The sequence below is a fragment of the Anomalospiza imberbis genome, chromosome 6, assembly GCF_031753505.1.
Source record: "Anomalospiza imberbis isolate Cuckoo-Finch-1a 21T00152 chromosome 6, ASM3175350v1, whole genome shotgun sequence".
Classification (NCBI taxonomy): domain Eukaryota; kingdom Metazoa; phylum Chordata; class Aves; order Passeriformes; family Viduidae; genus Anomalospiza; species Anomalospiza imberbis.
In genome coordinates this window covers 24,209,824-24,228,010 of record NC_089686.1, presented here as the reverse complement: position 1 = coordinate 24,228,010, position 18,187 = coordinate 24,209,824, and the positions used below count along the sequence as shown (strand labels likewise).

Below are 18,187 nucleotides of genomic sequence, written 5' to 3'. Positions count from 1 at the left end.
ATAGTCTGATGTGTATCACTTGACTTTAAATATGCCAATATATCCTCTATTTCAGCTATTGTCCATTTTTTATCTCTAATATCGGCCGCATGCTCAGATGCGAATGGTCCATCCAATAATAAGAGACTGGTCTTTATGATATGTCATAGATTTTGATGTACTGAAATACAGCATAGTTGTTTCAGGGTTTATTTTTCTTTCTCAGAAGCTCAATTATTTTTGGCAATCAGTGTATGCTGTCCTCAGCAAGCATTTGAAAGTAAAGGATTGATACCTTTCACAAGGTGACATTAAATGCAGCATAGAAGCAAAGTCCTGATTTTGTATTATCCTGTAATGTATAGCAATCTACATCAATGAAAGGGTGAAATGCTGTTAAAATAGACCAACTGTGTTTACTGCTCACTTTTCCTGCTGCTAGTGATGGCACAAGGTGAATAGTAATGGTGAGCTAGCTCATAATCTTCCAAACAGAAGGTAGAGGGCAAACAGTTTGACAAGATTAGTTATTGTGGACCACAGATAAAGGCTTAATATTTTAGCCAAGGCCTGTGTAAGCCAGGTTTATTTTGAAATAATGTCTGCTGTCAAGAGCCCAACTGGCTGTATTTGCTTCTAAGTTTAATCATATACAGAATTACTCTTTTGGGTTGAGAAGATGCTGAAAGGGATTTAATAGGAATGCTTGTTTGGTAACAGTGCTTTTCAGGGGCAGAATGCTTTGCCCTGCCAAATTTAAAGCTTGTACATTTAATGGAACATACTTTTTGGAGTGACATTACAAACAGTGTTGGGCAGGCAGGAATTGGCAGCGGTGCCTGTAGTGATTAGATTCAACGCTGTGGTCTACCATGGTTTAGAGCTCACTGATCAAGCTACTAAATCAGGCTTGAGATGTGTGTTTTAAGACCAGGAAGGACCATTAATACCAGTCAGTCCAGCCACTTGTCTGACAGAGGGCACTGAATTGCACTCAGCATCAGGTTCAAAACCATGCCTGAACTCCAGCATGCCATTTAGAAAGACACCCAGACTCTGATCCAAAAAATGCAGAGGGAACTTGGTTAAGAAGAAAGAGGCAGCCTGTGCACTGGAACCACATGTGGTCTTTATCACTCTGATGGTTTTTTGAAAGAATTGTTACAGACCATTAAATTCAATGGGCAGTGATTTTTACTGAGAAGATAAAAAATTATTGTTAAAAAGGCAGGCTTTTGAGGTGGCAAAAATAATACCTGAATTGAGGAATAAGGGTAATTAATAATTAGCTGAATCAGCCAGGAGTAAGAGGGTGATGGTTGTGTAGCATGGTAGATAGGTCATGCACTGAAAGGTCATATCCTTGATATCAGGCTTCAAAACAGTGAGTATTTAAGCATTTTACTCAATCAAAGCAGCCTCAAATTTTGAAACTGAGAACAAGCCCAACACCCAGTGTTAGCACAGTGTTATTCCCCTGAGAGGGAAGCAGCTGGGGTCCAGTTCCCTTGTGCAGATAATAGAGCTGAACCAGTTTGCTCCAGCCTCCTGAGTAAATGATCCTATCCAAGTGACTAGTTTCTGGGCAAGACCAGTATCACAGCAGCCTCTCTTCTCTATGTCATTTGTTTCCTTGAATTGACAGAAAATGCCTGAAAACAAGTATGCCATTTAGATTTTTATTAAGTTTATCCAAGAGGAAAACTGAAGGAAAAGGAGGTATTTTATTCTAAATAAAATTAAGTGAATTTGTTCTTATGACTACTCACCAAACAACCATTCACTGAACTCTACTGCTAAACTGCTTGCAGTACTTTTGTCCAATGCATTTTATTTATCTAATATATTTTCAAAAGCTTGGTTTCTAAAGGGAATTAGTGTGAGCAAAACACATTCCACAAGAAGACAGAAATCATGCAAGTAAGGCCATCTTCATAGCCTGAGCCTAATCTTATCTACTGGAAAGATAACCAAGGGCTATAGCTTAGGTTTATAAGCCTTTATATAGCATTTCAAAATCCGGGATGATTTTGTTTTTATCACTTAACTCCTCCATTTGCAGGTAGAAGCCATTGTTTTTGGCCAGTCTGTATATTGCTTTGCAGATTAGGACATGGGCTACTTGAAGGGTGCCCTTTTCTCTCAGTTGGGTGTCCATTTTTTGTATTTCTGGTGCATGACTCCCAGGGAGGTCACTCTGTGACTGTATAACTGTCATATTCAGACCTGGGAGTAAAGGCCACTGTTGTCTTTGGGGTGAGTTCCTTTGGCCAGAGGTGGAGCAGTGTGGAAGGATGTACCAAGCTGTGTGGATTTATGCAGTTGCAGAGTTTTTACTGATCCCAAGCTACAGGTGAGAGCTAGACTTCTTCAGCAGAATATGTGAAAGAGGAAAGCAAGCTAAAAACGTGCATAGGAGTGAGCAGTAGAGAGTAGTAGGTACCATACTTGCACCAGTCTGTTCAGCTTCTGAGCTCCCAGAGCAAACTTCTCTGTCAGTTAGGATTTTAAGTCTGCCTTATGGAGGCCAAGTCTAAAACCAAAATTGTTTTTACTCACAGGAGTAAAGCTTTGCTAAAAGTCAGAGCAGATTGTCAAGCAATTCAGGATCTGTGTAAGAACACTCCACATAACAATATACTCTCCATCCAGGCATTGACAGCTGTGTGCACAGGTGACAAGGGAACACAGTTTGAAATAACTGGAAGAAAATTTGAGAATGGTTGAGAATTTGTCTTGGGGAAGACTCACCTGGTAATTATCCTGTTCAGGTAGCTTTCCTCTAAAAATGAGGATATTCTTAAAGCTTAGCAACATGTTTAAAAGGACATAATTAAACCTGTAACATCATAATAGCAAGCCCCTTATGGAATTCTTTTTATTTCTATATAGAATACAGATTCAACTGCTTAATTCCCAATTTGTATGGAGAAAGCATTAAGCCACTGCAATTCAAGACTCTTAACATTGTGTCTTTTGCTAACTTAAAAATAATGATGGACTGGGTGTCTCTTTCCTAAGTTATGTGTTTTATTTATTTTTCCATTTCATGGGAGCATTACAGAAGTATGTAGTGTAGATAAAGAATATTTCTAGCCATCATCTTTGTGCTTTTCATCAATGCAAATTCAATCTATTTTGAAAAGCACTGGACATTTTTACTTTTTACTTTTGGATATATGTAAATCAATAGAAATAAAACCAAAGTTGTACCTATCCATCTGAATCCATAGTTTTTTCCTATATTTTGTATGTCCTTTTGTACTCACTTTGCATGCATGCATACAATAATTGTATAAAGAATGCTGATGTGGCATTTGTTGAGAGAATTTATTTGTTAAGGAACAGATTTTCTAGAAGTATTTGAAGAACGAAGGAATAATGGTCATCTACTGCGGTTTTCAAAAATTTCTAAGGAAGAAATTGAAATCTGTGAGTGGGGAGTGAGCCCTTAAGAGGCTTTGTAAAACATTCCAAAAGGTGTGTGTCTGTCCTTGCACATTTGGACCTTCAGCACTACCACAGAATGGCCCACCCACCATATCATTCTTCTGATCTAAAATATGAACTCAAATACTTTCTTCTTAAATTACTTATTTAGTTGCTTCATGAGATGCAAATTCAGTGAGTGTCCTTGCTTACATCTCAGGAGAAAGTGTTATGTTGCACATTTAACTTATACTATGAGGACTGTTCACAAGCAAAAAGACAAATGTAATTTGTTAGAATGTTAGAATTTGTCTTAGAATACAATCAAATGTAGTCGGTGATGCTTTCAGTTAAGTAAAATTTGGTGAAATTACACAAAGTATCAGAAGTTGCTTTCTTCACGTCTTCCGTATTTTGAATAAAATCCTGCAAACATTGAGACTAGTTCCCAGTACCTTTCATTCTTCTGTTTAAGTTACCTTTGATCTTGAGGTATAAAACTGTTACTGCAGTTTTGCACATTAAAATGCTCAGTCTCCAGAGGGAGCTGCCTGCAGTACCCCACTGGGCTGGGCACAAAGCCTTATCAACAAGGGCTGGCTCTGCCACCCTCACCCCTCACAGGTAGCACCTCACTGGCACGAACAGCCTTTTTAGCTGCCTTTTATTACTCACAAAGAAAATGTTGCTTAGTGTGAGGTGGGATGACAGAGTTGGGCCCTTGGTGAACAAAGAGTCCAGGATTATCATTCCAAAAAGCCCCCTGAGGCCTGCATCAAGAGTTATTAACCACTGATTCAGCACATAGCATTATTTTGTAGGCTTAAGTGGGATTTCAGTGGTATATTGGGTCTTGTGTCTGTGTAGGGGTAAATTTTGCCCTCTGTTATTTTATCTTATAAATAGCTGCTACCATTTCTCTTTTACATTGTTGCTTAAATCTCTTTCAAAGGTACAATATCTTAATCCACTGCTACCTTTTTTTTCCTTCTGATAAAGAAAAAATAAATTTGCAAGTCCGCATATGACTGAAACAAAAGGCAAATAAGCTCTGCATGGTGTGTATTTGGTGAGGAATACCTCATTTTGATGATTTCAGTCATCATTCATTTGAAAAGCAGAAACTATGATTGTTAAGCCTCATTATTTTCAATGAAGCCTGACAGTTTCAAGGTTAAATAGAAGACAGCTACTTTCATCCCAATGGTATTTCTCTTCAAACATGGGCAGCTCTTCACTGACTTGTTCTGCTCTGCTGTGCAGTGCCATTGCTTGGTCACAGAGTGGTGCACATCTGAATCCAGTTGTAGGACAGTGTGTAAGCTGTGACATCCAACTTGTGTTTCCCCAAAAGGAGCCTCAATTACTGAAGTCATTCCCCCCCCTCCACCCCCTGCCTTGTATAAGCCACACAATATTTCTTTTTAACTGAACAGTGATTTAAATAAGCCATGATCTCAGATTTTACAGGTTTTATGCTGTCTCCCAGAAAAACAATTTTCAGCCCAAACCTTCTGTTTGTCCAAACAGTTTGAAATGTTTCTCCAATGCTTTTATGTCTCTGAAGTATATTAGAGAGGGTGCTAGTGTGAAAGAGACCTCCAACAAGAGTTAAAATGGCTGAGAAAGCTGCTGTGCTTCTGAATACACATGCTAGTGAAAGAGGACTAATTCCCATTGCTTTCTGAAATTGCTCATGGACTGACAGAGATGTAACAGGGAAACCTCCCAATAATAGAGGCTGACAAAACTGACTGATCAGTAACTGAGTTAAAATCCTTAGAACTGAGAAAACATTGATGGATCCATGTGAGAAAACTTACAGGAGCAAATAACTTGTGAAATCCCTGACTTTATACCTGCATGGACTGACAGTTATGGCTGTTTGGATGCTGCCTATAAAGACAAAGTGCATTAGATGTTATTTTACAAAACCAGGGGGAAATGCACTAGTTGGTTAAGAAGGAAAAGTGACTATTGGAAAACTGAAGGGAGAGGAGCAGTGTTTTAGCAGTTTCTTACCTGTGCATTCATTCGCCCAGAGTCCCTGTGGAACACCAAGAATGAGCTGAACTTTCCACATACTTTTCCTGGTGTCTGATGATTACATTTGGGTGGTGAATGCTTAATCTCATTTCAGGAATTAAGTCACCTGGTGAGTACAATGAAAGGTGTAGCTTCATCGTGCTTGGTGGTTCCTGGAAAACAAGAGTGTTTCAATACGTACCAAGCACATTAGTCATGACTTGTGGCAATAAATCCATGTTGACTAGTTTACGTGCACTGAAGTTACTAATGCATTCATGAGATAAAACGCATTTTGCAATTTTGATAAAGCTGTGTTATTTTTATTTCCTATCTGCATTTCTCATGTTGTATAATTTTTTTTTAATTGTCTTTCAAGATAAGGAAAAAATGGTCAACTTTGTAACAATGAATACAGCTATTTGAACCTGCAGCTCTGTTTATCCATTGTGGAAGCTGTGTCTATAATATTCTGGACATGGCTCTGAAAGTGTTCTGCTACACACAGTGTCTGCTTTTATACAGATGGTTTATTTGTGAGAGATTTCATTGAAGGATACCATAAAACAAAGACAAATTGAAGAAATAGCTTGAATACATGATTTCTGGAATGCTGAAGATAAATGTGTATAGATACAAAATGATGAACAAATTTAGTCCTTTGCATTTTTCTACATACTTTAACAAAAGAAAGATCAAATTAAGCCAGTGAGATTGAACATGTTTAAAGTGCCTGTGCCTTAAAGCTAAGAGGATTGGGCAGCTCTCTGTCCTACTTACTTACACTGTTAATTTATCTGTAGTTGTATTGACACAAGAATCACGCAGGCCACCTTCAAAATATCATCATCCATGTCCTCAGAAACTTGGCTTGTTGAGTATTTTGAAAAAGTTTTTGCATAAAATACATCAGCTTTTAGACATAAATTTATAAGCTGGACAGTAAAAGTATTTGTTGGGCAATGGGCAAGATATTATTTAAGGGGAAACAATAGTTAAGTGCTACAATTAACAAGAGTCATGGACAGCTCATATTTTTAACAGTGTAAAAATTAATTGTCCTGCTTACACCAGGACAAAGTGTATATTGTACCACAGGATTGCTGCATAGTTTTTTGTTAATGCCATACAAGGACCTCAGATACTCCATGCAAAGGAGAAGTGAGTTGATATATATCACTGACTGCATATGGGTTGGGTTGTAGGTTAAAAAGTTTTTCGCAAGTTGTCTGCATTTTCCCTTAATGTCTGTCTTTTACAGTAGTGCTTTGTTTCTGAGCGTGACCACCACCAGGACAGCTTGGTTCAGTGCAAACACTGTCTCTTTCAGCCAGAACATTCCTAACATTAGCTTCCTTTTTTTTTCTCTCCTCTCCCTCTCCCCTGCCCCCTCTCAGGTTGGAAAGGCTGGTGGACGTCCTGAGGAAGAAGGTTGGAGCAGGGACCATTAGGACCGTGATCTGATTGAAAGCTGTAGTCTAAGGAAGCTTTCACATCTGGTGACCAGGCTGCTTCATTCAGCACTGTGTAAACACTGAAGCCTTAACTTAGCAAACAGTTGTTAGAAGTGGGACACTCCAGCGACATTCCAAGCTGAGATAAAATCAAATCATAAATGTTTAACTACTTTGCTGCTGAGTTCTGTGATTTGTTAAAATGTTTCACTGCAAACATATGTTTGTTTTTAACCAAATGCATTGTGGCATGGTGTATTGTGAAAAATTATGTAGATGCTTATTTTAACAGTCTGTCCTCTCAGTGTTAAGACTATAGTCTGCTGCAAGGCACAGCATGGTCATTTCTTAAATACTGCAGGCTTCAGGTTCAAAATTTAAATCCCTTATTTTATTTGTGAGGCTGCAAATAGTCCAGTATTTGTATGTTAAATATATTAATTGATAAAGTAGGTTGGCATTCAAGAAATATCTCTGGCTGGTATATTGGATATTTTTTCCTCCTTACTCATAGCCCATTGAATTGCAGGTAGTTACTGTGGCTACATCAAAGGGCAGGTTAAATGTATAGCTTTATACAACTGTTGAATAGCTTCTGCTAGTACATGGCATTTTCAGTATACATTAAAAAGAAATTTATATTTAGGTTTCACTGGAAGTTCAGCTTAAAGAATTGCAACATGAAAGCCTTGTGACATTGTACAGTGTCTCAGACAGTGGAGAAAATTTCCTGTATTGTTTTTAATCACTCCTCTGTCCTTTTAAATGAGGGACAAGCTCTCAGATTTCAGAAAGCAACTTATAAATTAAAAATTCTCCTTTTCAGTGTTTGGCTCTTCTCATCCCTTTCCTACAAGACTCTGATTGCTCTGCAGTGCAGGAGTACCATCCAGGTTGGGTTTGAGGCCAAACTGTCAATCCTCAGCTTTTTGTACTCATGAAGTGCCCTAGGACTTAAGTCTGAAGCATAGAATCTGACAAGGAGGGGAGAAACTGAGGACTGAGGAGGAAAATTTGGGGTACACAGACATTATAGACTCTACAGTACATTAGAGTTGAACTTAGTGTTATGTTTGTGACCCAACAATTCCCTGGTATGAGCAGTCAGGCCAGTACTCACAAAATCCTGCTCAAGAAAGCAGCTGTAATCTCTGAGCATCCCAAATTCAATCAAGAATCTCAGCAGCCAGCTGGGCTTTAGTGTCTCCTCCGGACAAGCCTACTCAGGCAAGGTGGATGTAACTCCTGAGGCTTCCACTTTTCTGCTTTGCTTTGTGTTTAATGTTGTTACATGGTCTTACCTCTTAATGCTTGCTTGTTCAGATGTTGTGATAGTGCAGTCTATCTGGAGAAAATGAAATTTTAGTTTTAGGTGTAGCGAGAGATATTTTAATGTCTGTTTTTTCTTTCAAACACTTAAATGTTAAACCTTCTTCATCTGCAGACCCAAGCCCCTCCTAGTTTCAGTTGACCAAACCTAACCTCTTGCAGAGAGATAAGTAGCATCCCTCCAAGCCACATTTACCCAAGTCACTTCTAGAAACTTCTGAAGTGCTCCTTTTTGACCTTTGGTCAATCCTAAGATAGACAGTGAGTCTGGAGCCTCTCCCCCACACCTATTCAGTGGGAAGAAATTTTAATGCTTCCAAACCAGAGGACTGCCACCCCCCAGATTCCAGTCCCTTCACCATCTCCCGTGTGCTGCTGTTCAGCTCTTTGGGTGACTGAACAGCTCTTTGTCCTACTGTCCTCACTGAGCTTTGTGCACAAAGTGGATGACAAGATCTCCTGAGCTGTCAGTGCTATTGAATCATTTCTGCTGTAAGGAGGTAGTGAGGAAGGAATAAAGACAAAAATGTAAGGACTACCATGCTGTGCTAGACCAAAGCCCAAAGACTGCCTTTGTCAATAACAAATAGAAGATGCCTAGGAAAGGTAGAAAGTCAGGCCAGATCTAGTGACCACTCTCCCAACTGGTGTCCCAGCAATTTGTTAGTTAGAGGCTTTCTAAGCCAGAGGTAGTGTCTTTGTATTTAGCAGCATTTTTTCATGACCTGTTTTTTTAATCCATTAAAATTGTTTGTATCTACTTGTTCCTTTTACATGGTCTTATACAGTTAATGATGCATTGAAGAAAAAAAAAAACCTTCCTTTTCTCTTATGAACCAGCTCTATTCATTTGCTATCACCTAGTTTTTGTATGAGAGAAATGGTGAGGAACCATTCCCTGTTCAAATTTCTATGTCCCGTGTGATTTTACATATTTGGCATCATTTCCCCTGCTTTTCTTTTCCAGAGAGAGCCCCTAGTCTCATTTAAAGGATTTGTCCCATGTTTTTAATTGGCTTTGTCATACTAATCTTATTTTTTCCAGCTCTGCAGTGTTTTTACCTAGATGCAACACAGTTTGTGCCTAGTGTTCAAGATATAGACAAAATTTGACTTTAATGGTTGTCATAATTATGTTGTCCGATTCTCTGTGCTATTTGTAACCATTTTTAGCATTGAACTTGCTTTCTGACAGATTATTTATTGGTATTAATATTTCTATAATAAAATGACAAGTCTAGATCTCCTTCCTCAGTTGTAATGTTCAGCTCAGAGTTCATTGTAGCCTGTATGAAGACAGAACTGTTTTCTGAATAACACAGTATTTATGGGTACTGAATGTCACCTGTTGTTTTAGCATTCCCTGGTGACCATGAGCTCTTATTCCATCTCTTCTCACAGCTCCTCTTTAATACTCACAGTAGTCAAGTATCATCAGCATCTCCATGCTGAATATGGTGATACGAAATATTGCCATCTCCAAATTAATCCCCTCTTCAAGGTGATTTCTTAGTTAAGTTAAACATGGCCTCTGGGACAAAAATCCCTCCAGGACAATAAGGTAGCTTTTCCTTCACTGTGAGAATGAAACATTTATTCTTATGCATTTTTTTTAATCTAACTTTGAAGTACTTATTTTTCAGTGTAAAATTATTAGTTATTGCTTGGCAGCTTTTATGAGGAAGTTGTTTGCTACTTTGAAAATGTGAGTTTACTAAATCAGAGCTTGTGCTCCATGCATGAGTGTTTTAAGTTCCTCCTTCCCCTTGGAGTGTCTAGAGCTCTTCACCTTTACCCAAGTATTTCTGTGTCCAAGTGAATAATCTTGTGAATGCAGGCTTCCTACAGCCAGACTGTTTGACCTCCACCCTCTTGTGTCCATTGGCTTTTTTGGAAAAGTAGATGGGCCATCTAGCAGGCTTGATGCCAGATACATTTGATTGCAGGTAATACTTGATTCAGTAAAATTAAGTTATAGTTTTGCTCCATAATTTTCCTTTTGACACATTATACCCAAGGTGAAAAAATAGTTCCTGACTCTGTCTTTTGCCTTTCACCAAGCAGCCTGGAAGTCAGTGATAATTTAGGTTAGGGTGTTTCGTCATAAATTACAAATGTGGATTAATGTATTTTATTTGTAATTAAATCAAATGTGTTGATTTTTAAAATTCAGCTGGAAATGTTTTTATTCTTTGGAAAGAACCATTATGTTGAGAGTAGAAAGATTCAAAAACAGTTGGGTTCTCCCTCTTCCTTGCTAACAACCTGGTGTGTGGTCTTTGGCAAATTCCTTAGTGACTGTCGATAAAGGTATGCAGTCCCTGAAGAGGTTCCTGGGCTCCTCCAGGGTGTTTGCAAAGGTATCTATGTGGTTAATGTCAAAACACTTTCACTTCTTCACCTGCTGAAGCAAGCAGCATAAATCACATAGGTCTGGTAGTGGAGGCCCACCCTGTAGTGCCCTCAGCAAAACTTCTGGTCCTGTTGAGCCCAGCCCAATTTCAGCCTTTCAGTGTAATGAGGGCAGGAAATCTGCTCTGGTCAGTAGAAAGATGCGATAAGGACAACATGGGTTAATGGGCTTATCATATGATTTATTCATTGAGAACTGATTGATGCCTGTGCAGAGCTCTGAAAGTGAAAAGAAACCTGCTCCCATACAGCACACAAATTCAATTGTCACTTCCGTCCTAATATATGTGACAAAGATGAGATTGCATCTGATTATGTACCAGAGTAGCAATTCATTTCCCTCCTGATGGAAAAACAGTTCATGATGAAAGGTGGCTCACCACTGGTGAATCTTATGGTGACAACTGTAATTACTGGTCAAATTGGGGTTCCTGTTATCTGGAATAGAACATAGATACTCAGAAATGTTCTTCCCCTATGAGATTTTGTGTCTTTCTCCTGATGATCCTGCATCACGTTATGCATTGGGAGCCATTTCTGGTATATGCCAGGGTAAAATATGTAAATAGCATCATGTTGGCTCGGGATAAGAGCATTATTAATGCTTTTCAGCACTGTAATTATATTCCTAGTAAGCCTTCCCTAAGCCCTCACTAATTAACAATATTGTGACAAATCAACTTTAACAGAAAAGAACTGTGGACCTTTAGTCTTTTAGTACTATTTTTCATGCAGCGCACAGCTGAAAACTGGTGGCATGGCTTTCTGTACTAGTGTTGGGAAAACTGCTGATATTGAAAAGTTTAAAGCCAGCTCAGTCTTGTTAGTGGAGTCCTGTAGCTGAATTCTGTTTGGTTCCTCTTTAAATACCTTCATGGCAAAGTAAAATTCATTAGTTAATCATTAATGTTAAGGAATATTAAAACTGTTTTTATAAATAAGCTATCATATTGAAATGGTTTGGTGATGTCAGTATATTGTCATATACACATTTAATTATTTGTTTATTCCAAATCAGGAACATTTTACAAAATTGACTTTATATATATTCTTACCAGGTGATCAAGAGTTGTAACATCTTTAATCCATGTACACAAATGAACTTACTGTCTAAATGTCAGGATTTCTCTGTGCCTTTATTTCTGTCAGTTAGAATAAGGCTGTTGGTTTTGTTGGGTTTTCTTCTTCTTAACTTCCACTGCTGAAGATTTTCCTCCCATGCAAGAATCAGCTGTGAGGCACATGAAATCACTGCTGGGCAGTTTCTCCTGCTGTGATTGCAGCGTTACATGGACTGACTCTTATCGCTGTAACATTTCACATCGGGTCTGCAGAACTGGACTTTCTCTGTTTGCTCTTCTCATGCATTGGTAAATAAAATGTATTCACAAGTTCAAAAAGACAAAGTAGTGTTCTCATATTAGGTTGATTATAAGTCAGCTGTTGAGCTTCAGTGTTCTAAACATTTCATTCTTCAGTTTTGTTGGGAGCCCACGTGTTCTGGGAGGCTTTTAAACAAATACTTGAAATGGTTGAAAGATTTACATTGCCAGTGCCTAGCTAAATATGTAGTCTTTAGAAAAGACATGGTTTATTTTGGCACCATTTGACAAACTCAAATATTTTAAACATTTGTTAAGTTTGAGCTTGCACATTTGAACTAAAAGTTTGCATTCCAAAATTGCATCTCAGGTTACCTGTCTCTGTCTCTTTTGTATTTTATAATCCCTTTATTAAAATAGTCTGCAAAAGAAGTTGGGTTCGGAGTGTGATTTTTTTATTGTTAATTGTAAAATATTGTCATTAAAAATCAATTTTAAGGTAACTTGTACCTGGTAACTTTGTTCAACTAAATGTCAGCAATACAAAGCCAGAAGTGTTTTCAGAATTTAGGATTTTATGTTGGTAGCCAAGACTTGGTTGTAGAATTAATGGAACACAGCGATAGCAGGACAAATCCTGCAGTGCTTTTCTCTTAGTCCTATTATGTACTGTGATGAGTAAGTACTAACTTTGCTGGTGAATGCAAAGCCAGGCAATGAAGAAAATAGACTGAAAAGCTATGAAATAGAACAGCCTGAGGAAAAGGAAGAGCAGTCTTTCACTTGGAATTGGTTTTCTTTTCCTTCCTTTGTCAGAAAGGAGGAGCAAGGGCAATGTTTAGTCCAGTTGAAAAAAATAAATCAAAGCAAACAAAAAACCCCCCACAAAATGCCAAAAAACAGCATCCACAAGAGCACCACTTTTACTTTCTTTGAATTTTTAACCTGAAACTTGTACTGAAACATTAAAAGTTGAGAATTTATTAATTGAAATCACCATCTTTTGTTCAAAACCTGCCAGTCCCCTGTTCACAAGTCCTGAGCACACTGTTACAGTTGTGTTCATGCTCTGGCGTGTTGCCCAGGCAGTTGCCAGCTGCAGAGGGTCACACTCCATTCTGAGAAGCTGTCATCAGGGGGAGTTGGGCATGTTCCCTCATGGTGACCTCAGGCCAAAGGTCCATGCAGTGCCACGTTGACAGAAGTTCATCATGGTATGAACAGCTTCTGAACATGATAGATGCAGATCCATTTTCATATGGTAAAACAGCAATATAAACAATAGAATTGGTCACAACTGCTTCCCAGTGGCCATGAAAAGGTTAGGATTGCCCTTACAGAATAAATGACATAAATTTGTGATGATTGATGATCTCACATGAATATGCACGCTACATTTCACACACTGTTTAAAAATATAGTGGTTTCCCAAAGAATTCAAAGGATGGAAATGATTTTATTTGTTCATGAATAAGTATTAACAGAACTGATTTCAGTGACAAACTTATAAGAAAAATCAAAACATTAAGATGCAAAAATGAAAAGCTATTTTGGTAGTACTCTAATTTATTGTCTGAAGCCAAAGGACTTTGTTCATGATTATCTGGCTCACTGATGTGGTGCCCCTATTTCACAGGTTTTATGATCAAGGAGATAAACATCTCAAAAATCAGTCTATGAGAAATTAGGCTACTGGAGTGGATGTATATCTAAGTGGATGTAGCTACCAATTTATATGTACTCTTTAGAATCAAGATTTCACATATGTCTAAGTAAAATCAAAAAAAAATTATCAAAAAGTTAATTCATTTCTTCACTAGAAATAAAATGACAAGTAGTATGGTCGTCATCAATACATGCTCATAGCACTAAAATCATCCCATCTGGTACTTTAGTAGGGTATAAAAAATTAAAAGGGCTTTGTGTCTTTCACTTTAGACAGGGAACATTTTCCCTCAACCTTAACAATCTACCAGTGTTTGGAGTACAAGACAATAATTAAATTTTGAGCAGAACACCAAAAAGAATTCGGTGAAATCCAAATATGCATGTGTGCAAGCTTTGCCTGCTTCAGACATAGAAGAGGAGAAAAAGTTGTTAAAATGAGTGACAGAATACTTTGCTATGCTTACATATGGAGTTTTAAAAACTTCACAGAAGTCAAAGCAAGACACAGCTGTTGTAATATTTGAAAGTAGATGTCTCAATAAGGTTAAAGTTGGTATGTCAGCATAAGGCTAGGAAATTATTTTATATTTGGTTGTTTTCATTTTTTTTTACTAAATTTGTGTTTGATAGAACAAGCTAGTTTAGTTCTAAATTTCAAATAAAACATTTCTAATTAACACTTACCTGTTTTTGTCAGTAGATAATCAATATGAAAATTGCCAGTCTCCTCTACTTCTGTTGTCCTATTGCTAAGGTTTTCTTGATATAGACAGGACAAAAAAAAGTTGTATTAAAATACTAAATATTGAGTTATATTTAGTAGGATCTGAACCCTTCTACAATTTTCATCACTGGATCTCAGAACACGTTTAAAAGAAAATTTAATAGTACTTTGTCCCTAAGTTGGCAGAAGTGCCTAAATGAGCATTTGACTATACGACTGGCCAGATGTGGGGCAACTCTGTGTAGGAAGGCAGTGGCAAACAGCTTGAGGGACTGCAGCCTTTTCAGTGGACCAGACTGATGACCACTAGGAATGTCTGGAAGATCTAGTCCTTGCTAATTTACAGCTCTCAGGGATTCATTCTCAGCTATCCAAGATAATCTGTTGCCACTGTATGAATAAAAGCAAGGGCCCTGTCTATAGCAAAGTTGTCATTTGGTGTCATTTATTTGCTCAGTAGTGCATTAAGACAAGTTATATAGTCATATCGACAACAGATTTTATGTATACAAAAGGAATCTTGTAGTTCTTAACACAAATAGTATCCCTGTTGGACTACTTTGGGAACTAATATTTGGCTGCTGTGCCAAAAATCTGGAAAAATCTCTGGAGTTGTGTACCTCTTCCATGGACTATACTGGAGAGTCAACAAAACTGAATTGTACCATCCTAATTTACTTTAGGTTTCTGCTCTTGTGAATTGCAGCAATGTTTAGCTGCGCAGAAGGGAGTAGCTCCCTTGGAGACAAAGAGGATCCTGGAGTTTCAGAGCATCTGAAGATACATGTGAAAATGAACGGATTTCATGGGGAGTGGAGCGCAGAAGGGTTAGTGTGGTCTTAGGGCCAGACTGCTCCCACAAAGGGATATATATCATCCCGTGGGGACAGCTGTGTTGTGTGCAGTAACTGAGTTGCAGCAGCAGCATGATGAAGGTGGTGATGTCTCTTCTGCTGACTAGATGACCCATGTTCCCCCTCCCCCATGGGTGCAGGATTCCTTGCCTGGTGCACATGCATGCACTGCCAAGACAGAGATACTCACTTGGGCCTTTAGACCACCCCACTGCTTGGGCCCAGACATCTATACTAATGTTTTCCTGTAATTCACCAGGTCTCCATGAAAGGCAGCCAGATAAGTATTGATCAGCCCAGCCATGGCCAAGAGGGGTGGGACTGTATATGCCAGTCAAGTGGGAAAAGGGAAAGAGAGGTCAGGACAGAAAGGAAAGGAGGGATTGTAGAGGTGACCATGCTTTGCAAATCCTGGTAGGGTCTTGAGATTCTGTCTGGCTGTGTGGTCCCAGCAGACAGGGAACCACAGGCCGGCATTTCCACAGAGAACTGGAAGCGTCTTTAATACCATACCCAGGCTTGCCAACAACCAAGGCCTGACTGTGCCCGATGTCATCTCTGATTTACACATGCGATCAAATCTCGGCCTAAGTCATTCACAGAATCTGCTGGTTGGACTACTTTCAGTGTTTCTGTACATCCTTGCTAGAGTGAGGAACCTATCACAGATGCATGAGCCAAGGCTGTGCTCAGCTGGTAGCTGCACCTCTGCTGGAAAAGCTGAGACCAAGTCTGGATTACCAGGTCAGGCAGTGCAGGAGAAGCAGAACCCTAGAGCTAAAAGATGGCATGTAGCCCCCACAGCCAACTGCTGTACCTTTGGAGCTGGCTCCACAGAAATCCCTGGGATGAGCTGCCTGGTGACAGGCAGTAGAATCTCTCGGTTTTGTGTCATTTCTGTGAGATCCTGAGTGCATTGAGACTGCTCTGGGACATGAACCAAAGCACTTCAGAAAGTGAAGACAGATGGGAGAGTGGCTTTTAAAATACACCCTCAACATAAAGGAAACATGACTATAGATGCATCCTGAGTGAAATTTGCCTCAAGAATTTGCTCTTCAGAGATATCTGTCTGCCTGGACTTTTGCAAAGAACAGGGCTTGCTCCTGCATTCTGTCCCAAAGGCACTGCATATGGGACTAACTGCACCCATTTGTAGTATTTTGGGACTGCGGTTTACTTCCCTCCTGAGAGCCTGAAGTGCAGGAGAAGCAAGGACAAAGATGCACAAACTCACCCTGCAATGCGTTGAGCAAAGGCTTGACTAAGGGCTGTGCTGCCAGTGTGCCAGGATATGTGTGAACAGTGAGAGGCACTGCTCATACCTGCACGGCTGCAGCACGAAACCTTTGAGTACAGCAACAACCACCATGGCACGTGATGGAATGAAGGTCAGGAAGGTTTGCAGTTTTGCTCTTCTTTGATCACATAATGGAGAAACTCAGCTCAATTGCTTTTCAAGCAGTTAAATGCCAGGCTTGCTCCACGTTTTACCTGTCTGCTGAGGATAATTTTATTTCCCCAAAGCTCTAACATCCATTAGAGTAAGACTTAAAAATCTGAACTACTTGTGCCTAAAGAAAATGCACTTCATCAGTGGGTGTTTTTTTGAAACCCCACAGGACTATTCTCAATAGTCCTACATAGCAAATCCACAACTGCCTGTTGTAACAATCCACCCTGTTTTCCAGTAATGGCATTATCCTTGTAGTTTTCCATTCATTGAAATCTGGTCTGCAAGTGACCAGCTTTGCATGTTACGAGGTGCTTTCTCCAGAACTTTACCCTCACACAGCCTCATTTCCTGCAGAGCCAACTATTGCTCTTGAGTGACCTGCTACCTACTATCTCATTAAAAGTCTGGGTTTTTCAGTGCTATTGACATTTTATCCTCTTAGAGTTCTCCCAAAACCACCTGCTGCAGGTGTCTGACTAGGTGCTATGACTATTGCTTTCCACTAGTAGTAAAGCAAGCTGAGGTCTGGCAGGCTGAACCACATATTACCCTCTTGACCCAGGATGTGTAGGAGATATACCACCACCTGTCACAGGCATGTCCTGTTCCCTCCTTCCGCCCCACCCCCCGCTTGCAAAACCTGTAAGTTATGTCTTTAGTTCCTATTCAGTTACTCTTTTACCTAAATGATTGATATACAGCACAGGTATCTAGCTGGCTGCCATGTCAATTTATGGTGATTATAATATGTGCATGTAGCATATTTCAACCCAAAGAAAAAGTTTGAAAAGCTATTACACCTCATAAATGTGAGAAGCCCTATGGAATCAACATGCAAAAAAGCAGATGGCAGGCTCCTCATTTTTGACTTGCTCTTGCTTTCCTGCTGTACTTGCCTTAGGGAAGCTGGGTATCAACCACGACTACATCAATTCCAGCACTCCTTGGTTTTTTACACCTAAAGTCTCAGGCCTAACCACAAACGTGTGGGGAATTACAGATCCGTGATGAAGGACTCCACAGATGATCTGTTGAACTTGTTTTCTAGTTGGTTGTCTTTCAGCTTCAGACCTATGGGACTCATTATGCTTCCTTTTCCTGAGAACTCAAAGAGCAATTTACTACCCCAAATCCTTCCCCTTTTTGGTATCGGGGGACCATGAATAGTAATCTTACCATTATCTTCTTCTGGATAAACTGAACAGGATGAGTTTCTGATATCACTTATCAGGTATTGCTCAGACAGTAAGGCATTTCTAATTCTTGGACATGCAGATGCTTCACATGTACACAACACCCTTTTCCTGCATTCAGATATGGTCTATATAGAGCTGATTTTATGCACATTCCTGATTTCAATGAGCATGCTCATTCTCTAAGGCACAGCATCACCCCAGGACTTTATGTTCAATGTCCTAGACAGCCCTTCAGAGTATGTTTATTTCTATTCCTCTCTAAGAATTTCTGGATGTGGAAGAGACTAGAGAGAAAACTATCTGAGGCAAAAAAAAAAAAAACAGTAATAAAAGAGTAAT

At 39.2% G+C, this 18,187-nt stretch overlaps 1 protein-coding gene across 6 annotated transcripts in view; it reads left to right on the top strand.

Moving 5' to 3' along the window:
* MIPOL1 (mirror-image polydactyly 1) overlaps positions 1–7,064 on the top strand; it is a 192,184-nt gene extending 185,120 nt beyond the window's left edge. For all 6 annotated transcript variants that reach the window (XM_068192885.1, XM_068192884.1, XM_068192883.1 and 3 more), the window contains one exon: positions 6,831–7,064. In XM_068192885.1, coding sequence (XP_068048986.1) covers positions 6,831–6,897 — 67 coding nt within the window. In that variant the 3' untranslated portion in view covers positions 6,898–7,064. The remainder of the gene's footprint in view (positions 1–6,830) is intronic.
* Positions 7,065–18,187: the final 11,123 nt, after the last annotated feature.